This window comes from Enhydra lutris, unplaced genomic scaffold (assembly GCF_002288905.1).
Source record: "Enhydra lutris kenyoni isolate GAN:26980312 unplaced genomic scaffold, ASM228890v2 scaffoldscaffold4, whole genome shotgun sequence".
NCBI classification, from domain to species: domain Eukaryota; kingdom Metazoa; phylum Chordata; class Mammalia; order Carnivora; family Mustelidae; genus Enhydra; species Enhydra lutris.
In genome coordinates this window covers 32,534,788-32,554,486 of record NW_019154088.1, presented here as the reverse complement: position 1 = coordinate 32,554,486, position 19,699 = coordinate 32,534,788, and the positions used below count along the sequence as shown (strand labels likewise).

Below are 19,699 nucleotides of genomic sequence, written 5' to 3'. Positions count from 1 at the left end.
CACATTAAAGACATCTTAATAAAGATGCAAAGGAAAGCAAAACAACCCAACACACATCTCAGAAGAAGACAAAATGGCAGGCAACTGGTCATCTGACTCTCTGAAGGCAAAAAATAAACATATCTTTACAGGAAAGAATAAGTCAAGTTAAAGAAAGAGGGGGTGGGACGGGGGCCGTCGTGGTGAGAGAGGACGCTGACCTGCTCGAATTCAAAGTGCTAGAATTAAAAGGTCTAAACGAAAACGCCGACGATGCCTCCGGGCGGAGCCCTGGCCCGCGCTGGGCGGCGCCTCAGTCCTCCTTGCGCTCCAGAGTCTGTGCCGCGTGGATGCCGTTGCTGTAGACGGGGAAGGGCAGCGTGGAGAAGAGTCCCTCGGCCGTGGTGAACACGTTGCCGGCGGGCATCTGCGTCAGGCTGGCGGCGCTCACGGCGCCCCCGAACGGTCCCGACATGTTGAGCCGGTGCACGTGGTGGTAGAGCATCTCCATGGGTGTCTTGGGATCGAGGCCGAAGCCGGGGCTGTTAACGTCCACGAAGTTAACAGCGTGCGCGTTGGGCAGCAGGTTGCCCTGCATGGCCAGGGTCACCTCTGCGGGCGCGTAGCGGATGGTGCCGGTGGTGTAGACCCTCTGCGCGGCCGTGCTGGTGGCGGCCAGGGTCCCCGTCACCCTGTGCACCAGCGGGAGCACGACGTTGCCCGCCTGCAACCTCTGTAGCGCCTCCAGGTCCCCAGTGTACAGCAAGGAGTTGGAAGCGCTGGCGCCGCCCCCGCTGCCCCCGCCCCCGCCGCCAGCCCCGCCCCCACCCCCGCCGCCGCCACTGCCCCCGCTGCCCCCGGGGTGCTTGTCCCGAGGGGACGCCGAGAGAGGGGGCGACAGCGGGTCGGAGGCGACGGGGGCCAAGGCCGAGGTGGCCGAGGCGCCGAACTGAGTCTTGCGGGCGGCAGCGCCGTCGGCGCCCGGCGGGGTGAGGACCGAGTCGGGGATGGCCACGTGCAGCCCCCCGCCGCCCCCGCTGCCCTGCGGGGACGGGAAGTGCTCGGAGCTGGGGGGCTTGGTCATGCTGTAGGGGGACTCATTCCTGGAGATCTCCCGGTTGGGCGGGTAGTTCCAGATGCTGCTATCGTTGTCAAAGTTGATGGGTTCCGAGATCTCCGTCTTGATCTTGAGCACCGAGGCACTGTTGGGGGACGACAGCAGCCGCGGGGGCTCCACGAGGCCCGCGTCCAGGCCGCCGGGGCTCGACGCGCTGGACAGGCGCCGGCGGCTGGCGCTGCCGCCCTTCTGCCGTTTCCGCCTCTTCTTGCGCTTCTGGTGCTTGCTGGAGGCCTGCGCGCCCGCCTCGCCCGCGCTGTCCGAGTCCTTGGCGCTGTCGGACGTGAGGGACTCGCAGTTCTGCAGCCGCAGGTCCGACTCGCTCTCCACGTAGCGCTCCACCTTGATCTGCATGGGGCCCAGCGTGCCGAAGCTGTCCTCGCCCGCCTTCGGGTTCTCAAAGTCCGAGTGCTCGAAGCTGTCGTCGCTGTCGCGGCTGTCCGGGTTGCTGGAGCTGTGGCCGTCGTCGTTGCAGTTCATGTCGTTGTCGCACGCGTTGCCGGACTTCTTCCTGTCGGGTTCCGGGTCTTCGCTGTTCTCAGACTGGTTACCCTTCTCGTCGGACTTGGAATTCTCGTTGTCCTCTGTGTGGGGCCAGTGGCCGGAGGTGGCATTGGGGAGAGAAGAGACCAAAGACATCAAATTAGCAGGGCAGGACCCATGTCCCCCTGCGGGGCGTGGGATGGGGGAAGGGCTAGGGAGGTGTGTTGCCCCACCTGAGCTGCTCCCCGACCTTAGTCACCTAAAGCCTGGGCTTTCTCTCTCTCTCTCTCGGGGGGCCTCTATTAGCTGGGCCTTTACTCCAAGTGTGGTCTGTAGGCCAGCAGCACTGGCATCACCTGGACGCTTGTTACAAATGCACAATCCCAGCTTTTCACCCAGGCCTGCTAAATCAGATTCTGTATTTGAACAAGATTCCCAGGTGATCGTTTGGCATATTAACATTGGAGAAGTCCTACAAAAATATTCAGGGCGTCAGAGTCAATAACCTGGAATAAGACATTAGTGACACAGAAAAATGATGGTATGCAAGGTGACTTTCTACGGAGGTCTGCAACCCTCCGTGAGTGAATATTTGTTCATTATTGAAAACCACACTCCTAATTCCTGAAGTTATTTTTCTCTATAGTGCTTAGCCATGCAGGGATTCAGACAGTGCTTATTTTTATTGACTTTGATCTATTCCCGCAACTAGAATATAGGCTCTGTGGGGGCAGGTCGTGGAACTGTCGTCTTTTTTTGTTCCCTGCTCCCGCACCACACATAAATAAGGAGCAGAGCCTATCTATTCTAGAACTTCTGCCCTACTAAAGAACTTTGAAATGAATTTGGTTTAGGATAAGAAAACAGTCAAGATCCTCTGTGCTTTGCATCTCCTCCTGCTTCCCTGAAGTTATGTCCAGGGTAGAGGGATATGGGCATACAAGCCTGGAGAGCAGGTGCCCTAGGGATGGAGAATGGTGGTGGGTGACCCCTAGCCATCTGGTACATTAGAGGGAGAATAGATTTTCCCAATAACGCAGCTTAGGAGACTTAAGGAAGATGCTGAGTTTATGGCTCTGCTGTGGTGCTTTTGGTTGGCAGCCTAGACTAGAACCTCGGGCAAATCGTGGAACTACTTCATTTCCATAGAAGAGATTGGATTAGAAGAGGTTTAGGAGTCTCTGCAGCTCTAAGATTCTGTGAGTTCTGTGCTCCTCCCCGGCTCTAAGTGTGTCTGTGGAATGGGAGTTGGGGATTGGAGGAAAAATAAATTTTTAAATTAACTTTCTTTTGCCCCAGAGAACTACTAGTAAGTCTACTTTCCAAAGATTCATTCACCAATGCCATTAAGTATCCCGCTTTGGAGGCTCAACCCCAGCTTGGCAAGGATGTGAATATTTGGGGCTGAAAGATGCAGACTGTCTTAGATGTTACTGTTTAAAGAGCCCAAATCTAGCTAGGGGGTCAGGGCGGGACTCCTTCCGTGTGGCCAGTGGAGGGCCGACATGGAGCAATTGCTAAATCAGTCAGTCTCTATTTGTGTATAGAAAGCATGTACACATGCATATGTATATATATACATGACACACATGCACGTATAGACACCACGTATGTGTATATATATATATACATCTATATGTGTGCACAGATGTATATAGGCAGTACGTAAACACACACACGTGTGCTGAGAGAGACTCCGTATCAGCTCAATGTGACCTATGTCTCTGTACCCATGGAACCGTCGCTCTGCTCCAAGGGCCGCCCTCGGGCCACCGCCCACCCCTCGCGTTTGGACAGGCAAGCCGTGAGCGCAGAACATGGAGAAGGAGGAATACCTGTAATACCTGAGGTATCTTTAGAGTCTGATTCAGAGTCGGACGTCTCCGAAGATTCCGACGTTTTCTCAGGCAGGTGGGGGAGCTGTGCAATATCCATGGGTGTGTCCTTGTATTCAGGATTACTGTGGGGGGGGGGAGGGAGGCACTCATCAGGTGGGCAGACACCCATTCTCGGTGGTCTGCTGTGGACCATCTTCTCCCCACTCCCTGGCCCCAAATGTTTGGAGTTGAGAGAGTTTAAAAGCCACTGAGAGAAAGCGTTTCCCAGCTCCCCGTGGGACTTGTGTGGGAGCTGGGATTTCTTGGACTGTGGCTACAGCTGCACCCCGCTACAACGGCTGAACACCCACGTGCCATAGGAAAGCCACTAAAAGGCTTTTAAATAATCAGGGAGCACTGGGGGCTGGAGCACTGTACTGCTTGACATTTGTCCCAGTTGAACACCTGGGGGCAGAGGGAGGGTGAGAAGTACCCTCAGCTCAGTCTTCCCATGCCTCCTGGTGTGCCCTGTCATCTCTTGGGCTCCTAAGGAGTCCATTGCCTCCGTGCCCTCATCTTGGTTCCTTGATGGAGCTTCTCAGCTGTTCTGAGGGCTCTAAAGCAACCGGGGGTGGGGGAGGTCATGTGCTGAGCCCTCGGCGCCTAACGATCTGACAGATACACAGGTGCACCTCGGGATGCATGGATTATGGCTACTGAACTGTCAACACACCCATTACAATCACATTTTCAGCCGCTCATGTGGTGTACACCTGTGGCTTGTTAAGCTGGGACTCTGATTGCAGTGGGGTGAGTCCCAGTGTGAAAGAGGCCCTAACAGAATGGATCTAAGCCCGTTTGCACAAATGGGCTTAATTTTTGTTCTATTTTTAATTCAGAAAGAGGCCTCTTCTGGCAAAGAGAGTTGCGTTCGGTCAGTTTGAGTTGGTTATCTTCTAGAAATGCCCCTTGAAGGCCAGCTCAGTGTATGAGCAACATGGGCTCCTGTCATCTCAAGACACAAGGAGAGCCTCTTGCCTTGAAGTGGAAAAGGCCTCTTCTACCCTACCTGGTGGCTGGCCAACGTCCCTTACAAGAGACAATCATAGATCCGTTTGCTAATCTCTAGTGAAATGCCGATGTCAAAGAGCTATGGTTTCAGTAGCTACTCTACAATGGCCGGTGTTGCTGGACGGGTTAACTCACTAAGATGGATAGTCAGGCATTTACGCCATAGTGTGAATTAGCTTCAGTGGCAGAGCTTTCAACAATCAGCTGAGACTAATGGGGGGACAGCGGCCTTAGCACTTAGGCAGTCTCTGAACACTCTGGAGTCCCTGATTCTAGCAACACATGAGGGAACAGGAAGAAGAGCAGTAGAGGAGCGGTCATTTTGGAACAGGGAAGGAGAGGCCTGAATGGACCCAGAAGTGAGGGATTCTGAGGAGGATGAGGTGGTATGAAAATATCACTCAGGGAAGAACAAAGGAAAGGAATGTGGGAGAGAAAAAAAAAAACTTAAGTAAGTTGCTCTTTTGCTAATATTTAGTAGTCGTTTTTTTGCCAAGGTCATGTCCTTTTCTTCTGGATTTTTAGCTTATAGACGTGATGCTAATGAACAGAAGACATGGTGGAGTTTCCTTGGCTAATGCCCATCTGTATTGGTCTCCTTCACAAGTCATTGGTTACCCAACTTGTAGCCTTTTATTATTGAACTCAGGGTGAGTCTTTGGGTTAGCTGAGATAGGTCTACCATGTTTGAGATCGAGGTTCTTGAGCCTGAAAACTGGTCTTCCCTCCTCTCCCTATGGAATTAGGTGGACGACAATCACCAGACACTTAGGAGTGTGTATCTTTGATCCCAGGCTAGATAAGGGGGTTGACCCCAAATTTCATGGACTAACCTCTCCTTAACCCATCTCATTGCCTCCATTTGGGGGCAGAGTAGGAAGTCATGAGACCAATGAGGCAGTAAGAAAGATCCAGACCAAAAGAAATCTTCCTGAATGGGAGGGGCAAGCACATGGATGACTTCAGTACCCTATGAGACCTCAGCGCGGGGCACAGGTGTCTTCTAGTCTGTGGTGTCTCTGTTACTAATGCCTGCTTTCCAATAGTAATGGGTCTCTTTGGCACAACACCATTTTTGACCAGCCAAAGAGTGTTAATGCCACAACACCTTATTCCATTTTCTCTCTGGCATGTGAGTTCTTATATCCTGCATTCCATATCACCACCGTTCCATAAACATCTTGGCAAAAGGATTCCTTGATGTCAGAACCCATCTTGAGAATATCACAAACACAGGGGAAAGTTCGCATGAAAGTCAGGCCTCTGAGAAAGGCACACAAAATACATATACTTGGACTTTTAGACAGAATTAATGTAGAGTAGAAGAGGTCAAAAAAGGAAAAAGAAAGTAGATAAATGAAGACTGTTTTAAGTGGTGCACATTAAGGCCCTCTCTAGAGCAATAATCATTAGTGTCTGATTGATATGTTATTGGTAGCAAGCACATTCATGCCTTCGAGTCATCACCAATGCACACGAACACACTCTGAAGAGTCAGTGTGCCGATGAGCCACGGTTGTCAGCATCTCAGCCCTCATTTGGCTGTCTCCAAGAAAAATGGGGTTCGGGTACTCCCTGTCTAGATTATCAGCCAAAGGGCATCAACTTCCATTCAGAAGACCTACTGGAAGCTTTCCTATTCAGACCACGCGGGGGTCCAGCGTGGTGGATTTTGGCCAAGAGAAGCCCCAAACTGGAATGACAGCAGTGGGAGACAGCCAAGCCGTGAGCCTCCCGATAGTTTCAGGACAGGATAGGTGGAAAACCTCCTGGAAATTTTGCCCACAGAAGCAGACCACCTGGGCTGTTGGTCTTGGTTTCCTTTTTGCTTGTTTGACTCCAAAGGTGGGAAGCAGATGGGGAAGAAGAGAGAAATGGGGCTGCAGACTAGAATTTAGATTGCTGCTGAGCCTGGCCGCATTTATGGGTGTCAATCTGAGGGCGCATTAGGATAGCAGTAAAACTAGACTGAGGCAACATGTCATTGGGCACAAGGAGATGGCTTTCATTTATTCACTGATATTGCCCTGATTTTGGCAAAGCAGTTTCTTCGGCTTACCAAAACCTGAAAGCCAAGGAAATCTAATGTGGTGTAATATGCTTAAGGTTTCCTGCCTGGGATACAGGCGGGATAAACTGAACCCATGTCCCCATGCCCTTTTGCTTAATTTTCTCAAGGATTGGAGTGCATGCGTGCAAGTTTATGGGGTGGGGAGAAGCAGGTGCTTCTTGAATGCATCATCTGTAGGCAAAAGTCTGTCTGTTTTTTTTTTTTTTTTCTTTTCCCTAGCCTGAACATTTGTGGGGGAAACCAAAGCAGCTTCTCAGAGCTGCCCAAATGTTGACAGACCAAGAATTACTGAAAATGTTGTGAATGTGCCCCAAAGGTCCCCTCCACCATAACTCTGATCTTTTCCTATTCCTTTGAGTCTTGTGGAAGGAAAAGCAGAATTTCCACATAATTCCACACCAGATACTGCCAAAAGATAATAAAACATGTCAGCTATTAACCACGGGCTGTATATTTTATAACTGACACAGAAATGAGAAAGAATTAGAAAATATACCTAAGAAGATAATTCACCCAGATGATATTCTTCTCATTTGCGTTCTTGGCATTAATAGCTATGGTGGCACTAGACTGTATCCAAATATATCCTCCATTCTTCTGCATCCAGCGGTAGTACTTCGTCACACACTGGCCCTTATTCAGCACTGGGGGCAAAAACAAAAACACAAGGCATTGCGTATTAAGACGGGGACCAAATGATTATCATCTCTGCAAAACGGTGAGCTTAGAAGGGGGAGGTCCCTCGCTAAGCCAGGGATGCCCTTCTGTAAGCTTAATGTAGAATGCCATTAGCAGGACAAATAAATCAACAATTCAGTGGAGCGAGGGTTACTAGCATTTGGAGCAAGACTTGGTTCCGTTCTGGGCAATCATGGTGTGAAAGGAAGAATAAAAGGACTACGAATCTTGTTGGCTCCCAGAATACCTAATGTGGTGTGGATATTGTCAATGGGTTTGACGTCAGACGCTAACAAAGGAAAATCTGTATGTGATTTATTCATAGCTGCGAGGTAGATCTCTTTGAGATCCGGGATATTTGAATGGTTCCGAAGACGCTTTACCCCCTGTCTTTGATCATTTCATCTCAGTGCAAGCAATACCAACCAGTGTCCCCATACATCTGCTCCTTTTGATCTTGCCGAGCAGAATTTCTAGTCCGCCTATGAACGAAATTTACATTGGTCAGTCAGGGGAGATGCTGGTGAGACTTCACTGACTGTTGGAGCAAAATAAATCCCCCAACCAAGTCAGAAACCCTGGCCTAAGGGAGGCACAGAATTGACTTGGCTAGAGCCAAATGGAGTGACAGCTCCACACAGCCTCTGAAATATGGCCCCAAATGAAGGAACAAGTAAAAACAATCAGTAATGTGAAACGGCGCCATTAAATACCCACTGAAGGAGAGCTTTAAAATGCAGATGTTAAAAATGATACTTTAACCAAAATCTTGCCAAGTTGAAATTGATTTGATTTGTATCTGGGTACTCCTGAGCTAGTAAAAGGGGAAAGTGCAGTAAATCATTCCCTGAAATAAAGTGCTATGGAAAGGAATGGTTTAAAAGGATGCCGGAAACGTGCAAAACCCGCTGTTATGACTTGGCTAGGAATCGCGGCGACTCCACACCCCCGGAAAGCGCTCCAGGCGCTTGGCCACTAGAGGGCAGTGTGCACTCGTCCACGTTGCCCACTTTTTGGCATGTCCTTGTCTCCGTCTGCTAAAATGAAAAACCTCTAACTGCTGTAATAAATTTGGCTAAATTAGCTGCTAAATGGTTATCTCAAGTAATATGTATTTGCATTAATCATCTTGCTCTAAACCAGAACAAGCCAGAGTCCTAAAGACGTAGTAAATTCATATTGTCCATTTAATTACGGCTAATAAGTGCTTCATATACAATAGTTTCATGAAGTACATTTTGATTTTTTTTGGGGGGGTGGTGTTGGATGGGTAAGGGGAAGTCACTTTGGAAAAGAGCCGTGTTTTAAGGCTGTGGAAGCTCATCCCGTCACATCTGAGCCGCTCTTCGTGGCTCCAAAAGTGATCCCAGATCCCCCTCCGCATCTTAGGTCCGGAAACCTAGAAGCTCCAGCGCTTGTCTCCCCTTCTCCCTTCGCCCCACGACGCGCTCAACACGTGGTTGTAAAATTTAATAATTATGCCTTCGCAGTTGCTTGAGAAAGATTGCTTTGACGAGGGCTTCCCGTAGTGGCCAGCTCTTTTCTGAGACTGTTCAGTAGTTTGGGGTATTTTTAAGGCCCGGAACTGTCATCTTCTCTCCGCAGCGAGGCTCCACAGGTAGCATTGTATTCTCCTTTTGTAGGCGATTGTAAGTTCTGCCATTCTGCATGCATGGCTTCCCAGGCTACAAAACTGCGTGGTGAAGCTGAGAGCGGCAAAGTACTCAGTCTGCCATACAGCTCTTCTGTCAAATCGTTGTTGCATGCAACAAGATGTGCTTTTATTCAAATCCTCTCAACCTGCTTAACTGTTAATAGAGGGAGGACGGCGGAGGAAATTCTGCCCACTGTTTTCACCCAGGGAAACGTAGAGCGCCCCCAGTGGTGGCTGGTGGAAGGTTCTGTCTGCCGTTGTCTCTGGGCTGAGGGATAATTGCAAATATCTAGTGTTTTTAAGGAGGGCAAAGAGACGAAGAGGCCTCACTTGGACCCTCACGTGAAGAAAACACTGAGATGGCAGGTTAGCCAGATTGGCCCAGCCCGGCTGGGGATTCCGGACTGGACTCTGACTGTATATAGGCAAAATTAAAAAAAAAAAATTACCCCCAGGTTACAGTGCATAGAAAGGGGAGAAGTGAGAAAGGAATTCTAAAGTTAAATTAGAATTGGCAGAATCAACATAAAAATCCACCCCCCCATTCCTTATAATACTTTCTCTTGCTTAAAAACAAGAAAGAAACAAAATCTCAATTCTGAAATGCATAGCGAGTAAAGCATCTGGCTCCTTGGTGAGCTCCATGTATGTGCCATGAAAGGAGCTGCAAGACTGATGTGGTGTCGTCTCTTGGAGCTAAGGCGGTATGACTCTGTTTCCCAAGAATAAATACAGATTTATTAGGGCCCAATAATGCGCCTTCCTCATCACCCAGGCCAAGGTGATGGCCTCGCTAGCAAAGAGAGGCTAGGCTCTCTTTAGCAAAGAGAGGAGTCTAACTAGGATAGGCAGGCTTGGTAGGTCTCTGTGTGAGGAAGTGGTTGTGGAAGGACCGCTGAGGAAGGGTACCCCCTCGGGCTTCTTGGGGTGTCAGGCAGCTACTTGGGTGCCTTGACTTGCTGTGGAGAATGCCACAGAGCATGTCTGGGAGCCCAGCGCGGTCTGCTGGAGAAAGCAAATTTCACCAGTTCCATTCATTTGCCCTGGGCCAGCGTGACAAACAGCTCCTAAGAGGTGAAGGCACGTTCTGGCCTAGACACAGATCTCCGCTCTTTTCTGAGGACTACTGTTTTCTGAACGTGACCTCCACATGTCAGTGGGAAGCCAGACAGGGAGAGAGAAGGTGCCGAGTCAGCTCCCACTACAGCAGGAAATAGGGACCAAAATATTGCCCTCGTTGTTTTTGTTTTCCAGGAGGTCCCATAAGAAGAAGTCACAATGGAATTTTGCTTCTTTTAACATGAACAAGGACTCATTTTTGCTTGGGGCTCCAGAATATAAATTTATGACTTTGGGATGAAGCTTCGTTCTTTAAAAAAAAAAAAAAAAAAATCATACCGGCAAATCAGTTGGATCATTCCAGCTGCGCCAGAGGCAGGATCTGACAGCTTTTCCTGAGCTCATGTGGTCCTAATCAGCTCAAGAAGAAAAGCCACCTTGGTGCCAGTTTGAAAGAGATTTTTAGTTTGTAATAAATTAGACAACTTGAAAAAAACACTAAAACTTTTTCAATTCACTTTAATCCAGTGGCTGTTGTTTTTATTTGTGAGTTTTAGCTTTAGATAATGGAGCAAAATGAGAGAATGTCTGTGTCAGGTAATTTCCTAAAATCCCCTTTGTGGGGAAAATCCGAAAAAAGCACGTTGTAACTTACTTGATATGGAAGTCCTTAAAAAATAGCTAATTGTCCCTTGAAAAGAGATACATAGTCATCAAACCAAAGAGCTGCAGACCAAGTTCATAACAATGTGCTCAAACTAAAAAGAGCGGAAGCAGAGAGAGAAAGAAATTTTATATGTGGGTCGTATTTTTAGCTTCATACCATGATACGTCTGAGTACTTTCAACACATAATGTGGCATCTTCTCTTTGATTTATCTCAAAGTTTGCTTTTTGGTGTCCCCAACTTGGTAGAACAGCTCGTGTGCCCCTCACTGGATTCGCTGGTCACATCACAACATCTCTATAATTACATCATTGAGGTTGTACCATAGGAATTAGTTTTCTTTACGGCTCTCACAACATTTCGATGGCCTTTACTGAGGTTATACAGGATAATCGTGAAGGTACAGGATGGATGGATACGTGTTTCCCAGGTTCACATACAATCTCAAATGGTCCCAGGGGCCATGCTGAGCGCCTCTGCTAGCACACGAGAACTTGTTTCTTTTACTCTGAAGTCTAGGGCATAACCAATTATTCTTGGCTGCTCCTGGTCTGAGGAGAACCAAGAAGCTGTCATCAGCACCACCCCACAAACAAGCTAAAGGTGCTTTTGAGTTACAGGCTGTGCTCTTTAGAGGACAGGAGTGACCCCACCTTTGTGAGGAGACTATGTAACAAAGAGACGTAAATCCTCCTGGCTGAAGTGTTCCAGTCCTGTTCATCTGACGATTTTTGGCTATTGGCATTAAAACCCCACCCACCCCCAATGGTGAAGGGAGTGACCAATAGAGCTCAATCAGAAGAAACCTTCAGGGAACTACCATTTTAGGACATGTGACCCGTTATGCCAAACACACTTCCCCCACAAAGGACTGAATGCTCTGTGCTATTGGATATCCTTAAAAAATGTCACCTGGCCTCTCGGTTTGAGCTTAGCAGTAGGTATTCGAGAAATGTCCTGCCTGTGGAGGAGAACTTCTCTCCTCCCAAACCTGATGAACTCCAGCCGAGCCACACATCCATGGCTCTGCACACAGCCACCAACAGAGGGACTTCAGTCTTCCTTGGGAAAACTTTGTCCCCAGAAATAGACCGATGACTGAAAGGACATAAAGGAAGCCTGTGTCTGTGGCAGGAACATCATTCTGTTAGTAAATCAAAACAAATCAGTACAAGTTTGCCTTCAGAAATATGGAGAAAAAAAGAGAACATGGTCTCTTCCTGTTGGGCTGTTCCACCAAATCAAAGCCAAAGATTCTAAATAGTGAGTTGCTTGTGTCTTAAAAAGAAGGAAGCAGTCTAATTCATTTTGAAGAGGGGACGAAGAACACATATCAAAAGCGGTCTTTTAGCAAAGTGTCTCACAAAAGGACATTTTAGTGGTTTGCATATGCATTAAAAAGCGGCAATACTTGGCGTATTCAGGTAAGTATAGAATAAATAGGAAATGGTGAGATCATCGGAGATCGCACACTTCACATTCACACAGCTGAACAAAGAGCTTCATTATCGTCATGGCAATAGGAGGACGCATCTGTGGCGCCATTCACCCCTCCGTGAGGTACCTTCACCAGTGGCTGTGGAGAATGGAGAGGGGGTGTTTCTCTCAGGATCTCAAATAGTATTTCGGGATTCACTAATGTGGAGTGCGTGCAAGTAACGGGTTGTGTGTATGTGTGTGCGCGCGCGCGCGCGCGGGTGCAAATCACATCTTCCTACTTAATACCACAGTTGGGTGCTTAGCTGTAGCCACTGGTTTCTTTCTACATTCACAAAACTGGCAGATGAAACATGAAAAAGAATACTGACTCTTTAATCTCTGCTTCTCCACCTAAGGCCCAAGGCAGGCTGACAGGGAACTTCATTCTGGAAACAGGATTTTTTTTTTTTTTTTTTTTTTTTTTAAATTCTGGATTACTTTTTCCTCTGCTTTTGAAAACTGTGGGCTATAGGGGAATGAACCTGACATAGACTTAAAACAGGAACAAGTTTCTTTATCTCAGAGTTAGAGTCCTTGATGCTTACAGGAAGGTCATTTTCAAAACCCACAGGAGAAACAGTATTAGAGGCAGAAACTGTGCATTAAATGCTTTATTTACTTGCAATAGAGACAGTTTTTCATTTAGAGCTGCTCATAGGATCAACCCAGGCTTTGATGCTGTGCAGACTTTCCTATAGATTTTGCAATTAGTGAGCTAGATGTCTTAAATAGCAGGCATCCACAAATTGGTTTTTAGTTTTTTTTGTGAATCCATGTGCCGGGCAATATTTGGTGAAGTTTAATGATATTTGATACTTAACGTGAGTTACGAGCTTGAGGACAGAAGACTGTGGATGTTCTGTGAATAAGTATGCATCATCTTATGGATTTTCCCCCTAATACACTAATGACAGGCCCTGCTCGAATCACTCTCTGTGTGATTTATAACCTTAGAAGAGGTTTTTTCCTATACCACTGCCAATTGATAGATTTTTATTAACTGTTAATATTGAATCATGCAGAAAACTTTTCATTGATTTAGGACATGTCAATTTGTTAAGTTTAAAAAATAAATTCCTCTTTTCTTCATGATAATGTACTGAATTGGAGACCAAGCCTTTTAACCACCGATGGTATCTTGTTCTAGGACAGGAAAAAATCAGTGATGGTCGGCATGAGTGACATTTGAGATCTCAGATTTTTTTTTTTCAAGCTGTTTACAGTTCAGCCGGAGTTTCTGTACCACTAATTCCTGACTTTCTTGACCTACAATAGTTAAGGACAGGGTGTTTCTTAGCCCTTACACTTCGTTGGTGGGAAATGGGTGGTAAGGATTTGCCATATAAAGGGAAGCAGTGAACTCTTCAGCAGGGAATTAAGAAAACTTGACAGCTAGGAGCAGAGGGAAATGGTGGATTTATTAACTCATTCAATAAATATTCTTTTGAGTGCCTACTTACTCCATGCCAGGCCCTGGAGGATCTCCAAGTATGCAAAGATTGGCTGACTATTAGGCTCAGTCATGAAATCCCATTCCCTTACCAGTGATTGGTTTACATTTGGAATATGGTGAAATAGGGGAGAGTTGAAACCCATGGGGAGGTCTCTCTTTTTGGGAATTGTTGGGGAAGTTTTCTTCATCATGAAAACAGGACTTACCTCCATTTGCCTTTTTTTTTTTTTTTTTTTAAAGATTGTATTTTTTTTTTTAATTGATTTGACAGATCACAACTAGGCAGAGAGGTAGGCAGAGGGAGAGGAGGAAGCAGGCTCCCTGCTGAGTGGAGAGCCCGACGCGGGTCTCGATCCCAGGACCCCGGGATCATGACCTGAGCTGAATGCAGAGACTTTAACCCACTGAGCCACCCAGGAGCCCCCATTTGCCTTTCTATGGGAGACAGATACTTACTACTTTCACTAAGACACTTACAACTGTGATAACTCTTAGGGAAAGTGGGATGAGGGTGTAAAAGTATGGGGGTCTGACCTGGCCTGGGTGAATTCTTCACCTCCTTTAAAAAATGAAGTATTGAGCAAGATTAAGCTGGAACGTTGGGAGAACTAAGAAAAGGTGGAAGGATGAGGTTAGATCTTTGTCTCAGATTTATTTTATGTCTCTCATGGACCCTGTGTTTCTGTATAAGGTCATTTTATGAGGTTCACTAAACCTCTTTAACAAGAAATATATACATGGTGAAGCACAGGTATCCAGAAACTAGTGTTGGCAAAATCAAGAGTATTGAAAGGAGCCTAGACACATGCCATTTGTGCTCATGTTGTGTAGATTTTCAGAAATCCAAAGACTTTGTTGTGAAAATGTGTCAGATTCTCCCAGGTAGCAGTCACTGTTGGGTGTCCACTGAATAGCTATTCCGTTTTTTGCAGTTTTATTGAGAAATAATTGACAAATGTCACTGTGTGTGTTAAACACACAGCACGATGGTTCAATTTCCATATATTATGAAACCATGACCACAAATGGGTTCAGTTAACCTTCATCTTCTCATGTAGGTAAAAAAAGAAGGGAAAAGAAGGATAAAGGAAGAAAATGTGCTCCTTGGGAGCCCTTGGGATTGACCCTCAACCACTTTCCTAGATCCTATGGCAGTGTCAGGGGCAGTGCTCATGCTGGGGAGGAGGAAGGAAAAAGCAGCACTTCTTCCCGGATCAGGGACCTTTCCCAAGTCCTGGGGGGAGAACCCTTGATTGTTTAAGTCAGTCACGGTCACTGCATCCAGTGTGTGGCTTGGGCTTGGACACTTGGTGAAATGCTGGACAATGGGACATGGTGTGGGGGGCCGGGGGAGCTCTCTCTCCTGGAGGGCCACGGCGAGTATTTCTTTAAAAAATGAGCACAGAATAGTGACGGACCCATTCCTGACTTGGGACATTGTCTTGTGAGGGACTGGTGATGGATAGTGCTACAGCTGTCTTTTGATCATGAGGAGAAACTGAAGACGAGTACAGAGGAAGTTGAAGTCATTTTTTGCTTGTGTTTTCTGTCCCTTGGAACTGAAGGCATTCTAGTCAATGTGCCCACCAAAAATTCTAGGAAGCCAGAGGGGATACAGAGTTCATAAAGAAGTTCAAATGACCTGATCCTTAATTAGTGCTAAATTTATGGAAAAACCATTGTATGCTAAACACATACACAAATTAAATCCCTGTCCCTCATCTGTCTTAAACAAGGAAAAGTTGGAGGTTTTTTTTTTTTTTTTTTTTTTTGAGATAGGCAAGGTGTCATTACATCAACATTTTAAGGAAAAGAGTTATAAAACTTACACCAGCATTTTGCTCTTAATCTTGTATAAAGTACAAAAAGTGATGGAACTGATTTTAGTTTGGTTGATTTAGGTTAAAATGGATGTCTTAGAAGTATTTTTTTTTCTGATCATGCTTTATAAGAGCAATGAGGGGGCTAATTTCTCTGAAATATCAGGTATTCTTTTTTATGACAATAAGAACATCTACTAACTGAAAAGGAAGTAAGAAGGAAAAGCCCAGGGATCCACATTAGGATTGTATTAGAAAATATCCATCCCATCGAAGTTCCTGCTTACTTCCTGGGTAGAGAGGAAAGATGGTGCTCTGCTGTATTCTGTGTCTGTTTATGTTCTTCTAAGCCTGGAATGTCCCTGACCCTGCACCTCTGCCTATCTACTGCCACCCTGGCTTCCTGCCATCCTCTTTCAAGATGGGGTGTCTCTGGAATTTCTTGTCCATCCCCCCTTGTTGCCCCGCTTCCCCCCCCCCCCCCAATCTCTGGGATATCTGTGTTTTATCCATCTCAATAGTCCTCATTTGATGCTACCTTTTCAAAATGGGCTATTTTCATGCTATCTTTTCTACCAGTACGTAAGCTCCTGGTAGGGACCACACCTTAGTTATTGTTCAAACCTTACTGCAATACCACAGAGCTCTGTATACAGTAAGTAGGTACAGATGTTGGATGAATTGGACAGGGAAAATGTTACTGTTTGTATTCACACATGCAAAAAGTACGTGGAAAAATATTAACCTGGGGGAAAAAAACTGGAAGACCTCCTTTTGTTTATGAGTTGACTGTTACTTCTATTTATACTCTAACAGCTTTCTCCACTGATGTTCAAAACCCTGCACATTTGTAAAGAAGTCCATCTCTTTATCAAGTAATCACCTACTCTTCATTTGAACACTGCCTCAGATACCTTCAGGGCCAGTTTGCTACTTGTATTTTACTGGTATTCACAACATTCAGATTATGGGAGGGGAATCTTAAGCTCCCTAAGATTGTTAGTCACTTTGTATTTATTTTTACTTAATGTACAAGAATGCCTTCAAAATATCAGTTTAAGTCCGTCCTCAACCATTAACCCACATGGGAGTCTTCTAGGGAGCTTGTTAATTGCAGGTCTGGATTCAGTAAGCTGGGGGTGGGCATTTCTATAACGCGGTGGGACAAGGACACTCAGCTGATAGGCCCTCGTTGGGCTCTGTTCTTATGTGCCTATCTTTAGCCTGGAAAAGCCAAAATCAGTATTTTCCCAAAAATGGAAAAACAAAAAGACGAAGATACTGCAGGTCATTCACTTCTGCATAAAACCCTGACTTTATTTTGTCTCCCTGTGACCCTCTTTTTTTGGCTGATGGACAGGCACATGATGCGGGCTGACCTGGCTTCTGAAAACAGTCTGACATGGTAACTGTGACGCGTATCTTCTTTCAGTGGCATTTTCACATTCATACGGAAGAAGAAGAAAAACTCATTTGCTTTGGGGAAAATGTCCCTCCAATGATCGGGTTGCGGCTAAATCCCTGAAGGCCCGGCCCCAAGAAAGCCCAAGTAAGATCCTAGAAAGACGTACCCTAGGCTCTCTGCTCTTGGCCCACCCACCAAACTTTGCGCCTACCTCTCTCCCCCCACCACAGCTTCCCTTCCCCTGTGCGGCGGCTGCTTCCCCAGATCAACAATTAAATTCCCCCTTTGTTTGCGTGGCAGATGACAAATGCATGGAGGACATCTTGTGTTTCCGAGGCAGGCAGGGCACTTACTTTGATTGATGCGCGGTTGTGGAAAAAAATGAGCTGGGAAGGAATTACAATGGAGGGCCTGCAGACGGGAAGGGGATATACTAATTAGTCCTGCATTAAGCAGTCGGCTTGCATTTGGTGATGAGATGCCTTCAGGAGGGAAGTGTAGGGGTTATTGATGCAAAACAGTGTGCAACGCGTTCTGCCAGGTAGCTGGGCATGACTTTTGTTAAGGAGGATAGAATTTTGTAATTAAGAAATAAAGACTGAGGCTAATGTTTATATATTTTTTTAACATCCCCCAAATATATTGGGTGGACCATGCCTTTTAATTCTACAAGATCTCACAGACAAGCTGCAGGTCTTTCTGCCCTCTGAAATAACTCTCGCAGAGTTTCATTATCCTGGGTAAGGACCTAGGAAGGGAAAACTACTACCACTTCTAGCACGTCTGGCTCCTTTTTCTTGGAAGTCCCATAGTGGCAGAGACTCAAGCCTTGCTAGTGGAGCACAACCTTCTAGAGGGAAGGGAAGTCTCTCTTCGCCACTCTGTCTAGGTTTTAGAATTGTGCATTTGGCCTGGAAAGGACCCCGGGAATATCTCAAAACAAGTTGAGCAACTTCTACAGACAAAAGTCTGGATGTTTCTCTGGTTGGTTTAGCATTCATGGTCTGCCCTTCCATATGTGGGCTATTGGCAGAGTGGTAGACAGGTGCACTGCTCTTGAATGCTCAAGCTAAGAGGGGCATCAGACTCAAGGGAGACCTGACTGATCACCTGGAGGTCGGTACCTCCTGAGTCCTGGAGGACTGGAGCCTGATAGGCCAAGATGCTCAAATAATTGCTTGTATGAGTAGTTGAGAATTCAAACCTCAAAATGTTTGTTGGGTCAGTTCGGCCTGGAGAGTCAGTGACATTGGGTTCAATGACTCCAGTAGGGTGGCGTAAGAAAAAAAAAGAAAAATCAGAGGTCTTTGGTCACCGTGTGAAAGAAGAGGTCCTACAACCCCCTTGGTTTTAGAATCCCAGTATAATTTCACTCACCCACCATGTTGGTACAGATAATGCGATTCTTAGTGATTCTTTATGTTGAAAGCCAGTGAACTATCAGGCGTCTCATGTTAACTTAGTGGGAGAGTGAATGGTCCAAAGTTCTTGGTTCAACTGATGGAAGTTGTCAGTTCCTGCTGCAGCTGATTCCCTTTTACTTTCCTTATTCTAGAGACAAGTTCATCTATGGATTTACAGATGCCTATGCTAGGAAAAAGATATAAGTGATAAAGATAGCATTTTGAGTTATCAAAGACTATGGAGTCTTTTAAAGTTTTATCTGTAAACTGGAGCATAAGACAGATATCAAAATATCAGGAAATATTATAGCTGGCTAAAACCTGTCTTTCTTGCACAGAAATAGGAATTGTGCCAATAGCTCTAGGAAGAAAAGCTAAATAGTTAATGTGGTTTATTTTTGAACCGTCCCTTTGTTTGAGAATTCTATCTTATTCTTCAGCTGATTCTATGTCGCCATGACCTTCTCCTGCCAAGAAGTTACAGTTGAGGCATCCTTCGTTAACAGCCTACTGCTTTGGACAGGAGAATCCTGTGCTTTTTGCCTTTTCTTCCAGTGTTTACACAACCAAGACTTATTACATGCTCTGTCATTTTGTTTCTGGGCTGGCTTTGGTTTGAGAATTAGGTAAACATCAGACATTCCATCACACAATTTTAGACTCAATCTTACTTTATAATGATGTTAATGTTTATTGTACAAAGCGAGATGCATTTGTATATTTTAGCATTTTATTTCAGTCACAGAATGCAAAACCTGACATTGGCATTGGTTTGATTTGTGTGTGTGTGTGTGTGTGTGTGTGTGTGTGTGATTGAAGATATTAAGCACTACAAGAACGTTGAAATTTCAATCTGATTAGGATCAAAATTCTTCAGGATCAAAACACTCCTTTTCCTCCCCCTACAGTTTTACTAATTGTGTGCTACTTGACATTGTGGAGTTATTCCACAGCGTGATAGCTAAATATGTGAAGTGTATTTTACTGTGCAGAATTATCAGCTCATTTTATTTGTTTTTCATGTGTTTGAGGTTATTAAAAGAACTTAAAATTAGAAGTCGTGTGTGTGAGTTGAAAGAGTGAACTCAATCATTGTTAGGAGGCTAAATCATAAAGCAATAGCCAGTATGTCAATATCAAGTAATGAAAAAAAATCACAGAATTTAAAAGCATACCTTCTCTGTTTATTAGTTGGCACGATACCAGAAAAATTAGGTGACTAGCACAATAGTGAATGGCAGAGTTGTTTATTTTCAGCACTCTCAAATTATTCTGGTTACTGAAAATGAGATAAAAGTAGATCGGAAAGAATGGCATCAAGCATATTTGTTGGAGACCTTTGCTTCATGGGAAGAAATGAACTGCCCTAGCTCACTGTTCCTGAGGAATTGTGTTTCTTCAAGCTGTAAATCAAATCCCAGAGAGATAGCGTGACGTTTTCCAAATAATAACTGGGGATGACATAGTTCTTTTTTGTCAGCACTGGGTTTCTGAAGTTAGACCTCAATTAAGATTCCAAAATGAAAAAGCATCCTTCTCTCCCC

The 19,699-nt window shown here is 45.7% G+C and overlaps 1 protein-coding gene across 1 annotated transcript in view; it reads right to left on the bottom strand.

The window, feature by feature from the left end:
• Window positions 1–292: 292 nt before the first annotated feature.
• Window positions 293–19,699, bottom strand: part of LOC111138999 (neuronal PAS domain protein 3) — an 847,735-nt gene continuing 828,328 nt past the window's right edge. The window contains exons 10-12 of the mRNA XM_022491075.1: window positions 7,035–7,182; window positions 3,415–3,539; window positions 293–1,680 (exon numbers count right to left, since the gene is read on the bottom strand). Of these exons, the coding sequence (XP_022346783.1) occupies window positions 293–1,680; window positions 3,415–3,539; window positions 7,035–7,182 (1,661 nt within the window). The remainder of the gene's footprint in view (window positions 1,681–3,414; window positions 3,540–7,034; window positions 7,183–19,699) is intronic.